Source organism: Arachis ipaensis, chromosome B03 (genome assembly GCF_000816755.2).
Source record: "Arachis ipaensis cultivar K30076 chromosome B03, Araip1.1, whole genome shotgun sequence".
In the NCBI taxonomy this organism is placed as follows: Eukaryota; Viridiplantae; Streptophyta; class Magnoliopsida; order Fabales; family Fabaceae; genus Arachis; species Arachis ipaensis.
In genome coordinates this window covers 6,480,012-6,488,008 of record NC_029787.2, presented here as the reverse complement: position 1 = coordinate 6,488,008, position 7,997 = coordinate 6,480,012, and the positions used below count along the sequence as shown (strand labels likewise).

Below are 7,997 nucleotides of genomic sequence, written 5' to 3'. Positions count from 1 at the left end.
GATATACTACAGTATATCAGTGTGCTTAGATGTCACACATGAGCTACAGAAGCATGCAGCTTATCTATTCCATTTTCCATCCAGCATTTGGTTGTAAATAATTTTAATCGCGATTGGCACTTAACTGTACAGTGTTTGATATCTGAAGCATACGAAATTCAAGCATGAAATACGAAGAAACGAAAAAAACATTCCATGCCTTTTAAAAATCCTTTGCTCTTTGCCTCAATTGATCAAGCTCCCTTTCTATCTCAACATCTCGAAATGGAATTCCGGTGTTGGCGCTAGTTGTGCTACTTCTTCCAGGGGGAAGCTCTCCTTTCTGCTTCAAGCAAACAGTTAAAGAATGAATAGTTAAAAAGATATGTAGCATGTGGGAACTAAACAATTTCTCTCCCTTCACTTAGTTTATCATGATATAATGATATTGGAGAAAGATAACAGTCATTCGAAGCATACCTTCGAGCCAACAGAGAGTTCTTTCTTCAGATTTGCAAGGTCATCATCAACTGATGAGCTCTCTAGCATTGCAAACTGCAAAAATCAACAGTTAATGTGTTCATGTTGGGGGGGAATCCATAATTCCAAAAAAATCAAAAAATAAATTGTACAGCCTTTGCAACTTCAAACTTCACAAATTTCATGAATTTAAAGATCAAGGGATGATGCGGCCCTAGATAAGACTCGAGAATCAATCAATTTCACCACCAACTCAGACAATGAATCCAAACACATTTGGAAATTAGAGTTATCCTGTGGTTTAGTGGTTCTAAGCCATACTCAAATCATAATTAACCAAAGGAAAATATTTACAATAGAAAAGTTTGTAACATAATCATTGGAACTCCAGTGTCAATTTTCCTAAGGAAGAACTTCTCAAGAGGTGATTTTCAAAATTTCCAAGGGAGGTGAACTGGGCAAATTAGCATAACTACCTTTGGTATCCCATTAGCAGGCATTTATATACTAACCCAGTGACAAACACAATGAACATAGCTATGATAATATTTTAGAAGAATATATTTTCCATTATTATTATTAGAACATCAATACATTTTATAAACCTAGGCTGGCTTTATTTTTATTTTTCTTTCACAAGCTCAACATGTAACTATATATACAAACTTGAACGTTACATGGTACACAAGTTACCTACCTTCCCTTCAAGATCATCACTTGTTAACTGGCCAAGAGCTTCGGCTTGGGACTCCATTGCCATCACTATCAAGATAACATAAAATAAATACGAAGAAAATAATCTTATATTTCATATATAATAAAAAGCACATAGAAATTTCATGCAAATGGTTCTGGCATACACGCCATTTCCAATTGAGCTACTATTCACATATTGATTAGGCACTTATCATGTCCAACTATACCAACTTCAGTTTTACTCATAAATTACTCATAAACTTCTGTTACCATATATTTTGACTACAATTACATGAACTACAACAATTTAAGAAATAAGAATAGCACACACATAAGGGCATAAAATCTATAAAACACAAGGTATGTGTTCAGCATAATCGTAATAACTCGTGAATATGCAAATAAAACTATTCAGATTGTTGAAATGAATGCAAATGTCAAATATTTTGAACCACTAGAAGCTTCAAGATATCAGATTATATATATATATATAGGAAAGGGGAGCAGGATACAAAGCATAGAACCATTAATATCTTTCTGTCAATCCAATTTAAGCAAGGGCATACATCAAGGATAGACCAGCATAGTATTATTATATATTTATATACCCGAACAACTAATGAGTAATGTCAATAATTTTTATTCACCTTTCTCTTCCATTTTTTCAAAAGCAGACAGAGCACCACTTGTATTGACATTTCCCAGCATCTCACTCACCTTGGTTGAAGTCCTAAAGGAACATTAATCAACAACCAGGATTAAAAGGGATTAGGAATAGACTGTAATAAAATGCGAGTCAATCAGAAAATGGTTTGGACAAACTTTGCAGATTGAGCTCTTGCTTTCAGAGTATCCTTCTTTGATCTCGCCTCCTGTATCTTACTCTCCAGAAGCTACAAGCAATTAACAAAGCAAAAATGGGAGAAACTTACATCACTAGTTATAACAAAAAAATCCTGCGTTATAATTAAAATAGCCCAACAATTTTCAACAGCTTATGGGATTCTGGGAAGATGCAATTTCTTACAAAGCAGCAGAAATACAGCATTGTGTCCACATCCAGCACACAAATTAACATCAATAAATTATTGAACCAACCTGATGCACCCAATTCGAACACTGGGCTACTTATAATTAGCTAGCAATAAAATTAGACTTCAATAAATGATGGGACCATAAATTATTGGTCTAGTACACAAAGCTCGAATATATTAAAGAATTTCTTCTTTTCAACAAAATTTAAAATGCATTATTGACATTAGCATTATAGGCCCACTTTCATTCATTAGGATTTACATTAATATTCAAAACCCAAGTGGATTACTTCTCTTCCTTTCGCACTCATATTCATATCCTTATGCCTATTTCTTTCAGCCATTTCCTGTTTTATATTAGTATACTCAATATAATTTACTTGAAACTTCATAGCTAACCCAGATTTATCATACAATCACAGGAATGGAGAATTTCATATCCAATCGGATGTTGAACCTTAGTGGAAGCCCAACAACTCAATAGGTTATGACTAGGGTTTTCCTAGATATCATCATTGAGATGGTAGAAAGAAAACAAGAAGGTAACATAAGCTTCACACATACAGGTACTCTATAGGTAGGTACACCTAGGATTGGAGAAAACACACATAACAGCTATCCATCCTAAGGAAACCAAGGTGTGTAACAATCTAGTAAGGTTTTAGGAACATACATCCCAATAATCAATACTAATCCAGAGTGACATTCAAAGAGGCAGCACTGCAATTCATCAAAGTGCTTCAAAAATACTTTTATAATACTGATCATTTCAGAGTCTAAATGTACCAACAAAGAATAACATTTACCCGTGTATTGGAGACAAGATTGTCAACAACACTCTTTTGTTGATCAAGTTGGGCTTTCAAAGAACTAGCATTATCCTGCAATATATAAGAAGCATATAATAAGACAACCTTATTATAATAATGAATTGAAATATATAAACAAAATCACTTCACAGATATTAAGTATTAAAAGGTCTTTTCACTACTGAAGAAATTTGAACTAACATCAGATAATCACAAAACCTTATAACAGGACATGACAACCTTAATAGTCAATTCACATCATAGACGTATACATTTGACTATTATAATAAATCACTTGCGTACACAACAAAAAGAAGAGTTAGGCATGCTTGTAGGAAAGAGAATTTGATACAGCAATACATCACTTGGGTAGACAAAGGAGTTCCCATCGACCTTTAAGAAATGCTTGTATGAATGGGAACCATAGCAAGTATAAGTAAAAAATGTTTCAATTCAATTAATCAAAGGAAGGGAGGAAAAAATACTACCGCATTTAACAAGGAAAGGAAATTAAAAAACAAAACTTCATTTGATTATTTGCACATCCCTATATGTAAAAAAAATCCTCTCCAAAAACTAGTAACTCAAAAGAGCAAAAGTCCCCCAGAGGATAAGGGAACGTACTGCATAAGATTTGCGTCTTTTAAGTGCTTCACGGGCAAGATCTTCCTCACCTTTCTGAAGAGCAAGTTGTGCTTTACGGTACCTACATCATATTTAAAGCACAAGGTGGTATTTATACACATAAGGTCATAAGTAAATTAAGATAATAATTCTTTCATACATTACCACTCTTCAGAAGCTTGTTCTGCTGCTTTGTATTTATTTTCCAACCGCTTTTGAGATGCCAACACCTTAAGATAGAATATGAAGCAAAAAAAAAAATGACATAAGCATTGCTTCTTTTTTTTTTTTTAATTTCTTTTCAGCTTTCAACTGTTATAGCTAAACCTCAAATAGTTCCCAATAGCTTCTTTTTTCTCGTTTTTTTTGGGGGATAAAAATCAATAACTAATGCCTTGTCATAAAAAATATTCAAAACAAGCAAATAAAAACAACGAAGCAACAAAAACAAATAATTCTGAAGAAACAAAACGGAGTAACTAACTTGTGCTGTAGCTTGACGCATTTTGGTCAAGTCATCGTTCATCTCAAGCACGGCTTGCTCCAATATCTTCTCCGGATCTTCAAATGAACTAATGATTGCATTTGCGTACGACTGCATTACTAAGATGACAAAATCTAACCATAACGATAAATAACAATGAGAATATTAAATCTAAACCTAAATATTTTCTCATAAAAAAATTCCCAGTGTTCGTGTTATTCACCTTCACAACTCTGGCGAATCTATCAAACAGGTTCATTCGAGTACCAAGAGCTCCACCTCCATTCGTGGAACAGGAAGATCGCAGAGGCTTCACAACCTTCACTCCTCTAAGCTTCACAACTTCAAGCACAAGAACAATCGAAGTTAGTGAATAAGTTAATTTCAACGAATCGTAGGACAATAAAACACGTGTTACCTCCGTTGCCGAAGAAGGAAGTGGTGAGAGGAGGTTTCTTGGTTAGCGAGGTAGACGACGAAGAAGAATAATGAAATGGCGCCGGGGGTAATCCTGTAAATATGTGAAGCTTCGACGCCATTTTTTTCTTTTCTTTTTTATTTTGGAAAGTGATGAGTGATGAGAAGAGGAGTGTTGCTTTGGCTGAAATGGGAGGATGAAGAAGAAAACGATAAGAATCGGAAGATATTGAGAATTTTGGGAACACTCCTCAACCTCACTCCTCTTACAGTATTTTTTTTTTTGTTTCCTACGGTATCCCCCAACCCGACAGGTCAAGGATTAATCCGTCGCGGATCTGAGCTCTATTTAAGGGTCTGCCGCTGGCCAATGGGTTGCTGCATGCACAAGGTGACACTCCTCTTACAGTATAACAGTACAGCTACCACGCTCGCTACTTTCTTATTAATGGGCCTGATCCTGGGCCTGAACATAATTGGGCCAACAAGAATAAGATCACTGTTAACCAAAAAGTCAAAAACCATAAAAAGGAGTACACCAAAAACAAAACCCGTAAAAAGGAGGGTCGTCCTCTTGACCAAATACCATGGTTAGAGCTGAAATTGAGTCAAGTCAGCTCATGAGCTAATTCAAACTCGACTCGTTAATAGTTCGATAAGATGAGCTAGTGAGCCAAGTTTGAGCTTGGAATTGAGCTCGTAAATTAAATGAGTCGAGTTTGAGCTTGGATAAGCTCAAACTGACTCGATTATATATATACACATATCCTATATGCATTTAATCTATATTTTTAATATTATATATATACATATGAAATAGTAATATATAATTTTATATATATATATATATATATGATCTTAATTATTTGAAATTTTATATTTATTTTTTATATATAAATTTGATGTAGCACATCAATAAAAAATTTATAATTTATTGATAGATAGAAATATATAAAATTAATCTTTTTAAATATTTTTTAAAATATATAAGTTATAATTTATTGATATAGAATTATAGATTATGTTCCTATTATTTAAGCTAACTCGTGAGCTCGAGCGAGCTCATGAGCTTTTAGTGAGTCGAGCTTGAGTTTAAGAAATAAGCTCAATTGTTAATAAGTCGAGCTGTGAGCCAAGCTCAAATTTTGTGAGCCGAGCTTGAGCTTAGTCTAACTCGGCTCAGTTTAGCTCACTTTCAGTTTGGCTCAGTTTGGCTCACGTGTCAGTTAAACTACCAGACCCGACACATCCGGTAACCCAGACATTGTCTCTCAGTTGTGTATCCCCATGAGGAATATAATCGAAGGAGAGTGCCTTGCTACCTTTTCCACATGCACACTGCAACAAGAGAGGAAATCCTTCATCTTTAACTTGTCTATCACATTAAGAGAGGGAATCTTTCATCCTCAACTTGCCTATTCATGAGCGGGACAAAGCTACCGTCCTTACCGTGGACGGGAGAAAACCACCATCCCGCAACATCAATCATAATCTCATTTCAATCATAATCTTAATCAAACATAATCAAGATCATAATCAAATCCACAAATATATATATAATTCATTCTGTTCACATTTATCTCAAGGATAATTATCCTTAAACCGTGAATGGGATAAAACCACTGTCTTCACCACAGTTGGGAATTGAACCAAAGAAAATCCTCACCCTTCTATCTATTTTCCCGAAGTAACAAGAAAAGGAATCCTCAACCTCAACTTGTCTACACGTGAGAGGGACAAAACTACCATCTTCACCAGGGCAGGTGGTACGGAATTTATAACCCACAAACTAACTAGCAAGTACACCGAGTCGTACCAAGTAATACCTCAAGTGAGTGACGGTTGATCCTGCGAGGATTGATGGATTAAGCAACAATGATTGAGTGATTGGCTTAGTCAGACAAGTAGAAAATGGTATTTGGGTTTAAATTGCATAAAACAGTAAATTCAGAGAATTAATAAAGCAAGCAGTAAATTGGTGTGAAGAATGTATGAGTAAAACAGTTAAGGTTTCAGAGATGTTTATTTTCCGGATTAACTTTTCTTACCAACTATTTTAATCATGCAAGATTCAATTCATGGAAAGCTATATGTGACTAAACCCTAATTCCTTAGAATTTTATAGTCTTCTCTAACCTTTATCAACTGCCGATTCCTTGGTCACTTAATTTTGATTAGAGGGTTAAGTTCAAAACTAGTTTATGTGCCACAGAAACCCTAATTATCAAAATATAAGAGCATTATATGTCACGTATCCCGTTAAGTCCAAATAATTAAAAATTTAGGAGAAATTGTTTTCAAGATGTTGTTCAAGTAAATTGCTTTTCCAAGGTTTACAAGAACTCAAATAGAATATGGGTCATACTTCCGTTCCACCTAGATTCATAAGATGAAGAACGAAAACAAATTCTTGAAATGCAAATCAAAGCAGTAATTAAAATAGAAGAGTAATAGTATCAATCCATACAATAAACAGGGCTCCTAACCTTAACAGTGGAAGCTTAGTTGCTCATGGTTCAGAGAGAAAACAAGGATTCTGAAAAACTGTAAATTACGAAATGTGGTCAGAGAGAAGAGAAAGGAGAGCCCGAAGGGCTAAATCTTTTCCATTTTATATCTAATCCTAATAAATGTAAAATATATTTTCTAAAACTAAATAATATTTCCTATTTGTAATTAAAATAAAAGTTTTAATCAAAAGAAATAAATAATATCTTCGAACAATCCTTGAATGCGTGGGGACCATTGCTTCCCTTCGAACTAGCACCTAAATTCATGAATTTGAAGTTAGGCATGGATGATGCAGCACAAAATTGCAATGTAAGCCCTTCTTCTAGCCGAATGGATTATGCGTGCTTGTCTTCCTCCGGCGCCTAACTTGGGAGATCTTAAGTTTGGCGCCAATGTGGCCAAACAAAATGGAGAAAAAGTGTATACTATGATATATTGTTGGAAAGCTCTAGAAGTTAGCTTTCCAATGCCATTGAAATCATGTCAATTGGATCTTTGTAGCTCAAGTTATATCCGTTAGAGTGCAAGCAGGTCAGGGTTGACAACATCATCCACTTTCTTCCTCTTCTTCTTTAAAACTCCGTCAAATCTATTTGAATGCTACCTAAAATAAAAAGAATTACTCACAACTCAAAGTAGTATTCATAGTGGCTAAAAAGTATTTAAATCTTGCTTAAACTTTACAATTCAAATGCAAATTCACTAGGAGAAGATAGGAAAGATGCTCACGCATCACTGTCCCACAGCCTTCGCCAACCTAAACTCCAAGGGATCCCATTGCCACTGCCTACTGAGCCTCTTCAATCCCAGTAGAAAACACAAATAATCGCAAACAAGTAATACACGGGTAATATACATATACAACAAGTAATTCAAGAAGCAAGTAAGCATGTTATACATTTAGGCAAAAGACACAATTAGGCAAAGCAAACAAACAAATAGAAGATGCACATGATGAATGTC

General features: G+C 34.7%; 1 protein-coding gene across 3 annotated transcripts in view; it reads right to left on the bottom strand.

Moving 5' to 3' along the window:
- LOC107628962 (membrane-associated 30 kDa protein, chloroplastic) overlaps positions 1–4,795 on the bottom strand; it is a 5,182-nt gene extending 387 nt beyond the window's left edge. Inside the window, exons 1-11 of one of the 3 annotated variants that reach the window (XM_016331611.2) lie at positions 4,525–4,795; positions 4,330–4,448; positions 4,107–4,217; positions 3,788–3,852; positions 3,623–3,704; positions 2,996–3,070; positions 1,978–2,048; positions 1,803–1,885; positions 1,157–1,221; positions 460–534; positions 1–322 (exon numbers count right to left, since the gene is read on the bottom strand). In XM_016331611.2, coding sequence (XP_016187097.1) covers positions 203–322; positions 460–534; positions 1,157–1,221; positions 1,803–1,885; positions 1,978–2,048; positions 2,996–3,070; positions 3,623–3,704; positions 3,788–3,852; positions 4,107–4,217; positions 4,330–4,448; positions 4,525–4,645 — 987 coding nt within the window. In that variant the 5' untranslated portion in view covers positions 4,646–4,795 and the 3' untranslated portion in view covers positions 1–202. Of the gene's footprint in view, positions 323–459; positions 535–1,156; positions 1,222–1,802; positions 1,886–1,977; positions 2,049–2,995; positions 3,071–3,622; positions 3,705–3,787; positions 3,853–4,106; positions 4,241–4,329; positions 4,449–4,524 lie in introns of those variants that run through there. The other 2 variants (XM_016331612.2, XM_016331613.2) reach the window with 2 other exon arrangements.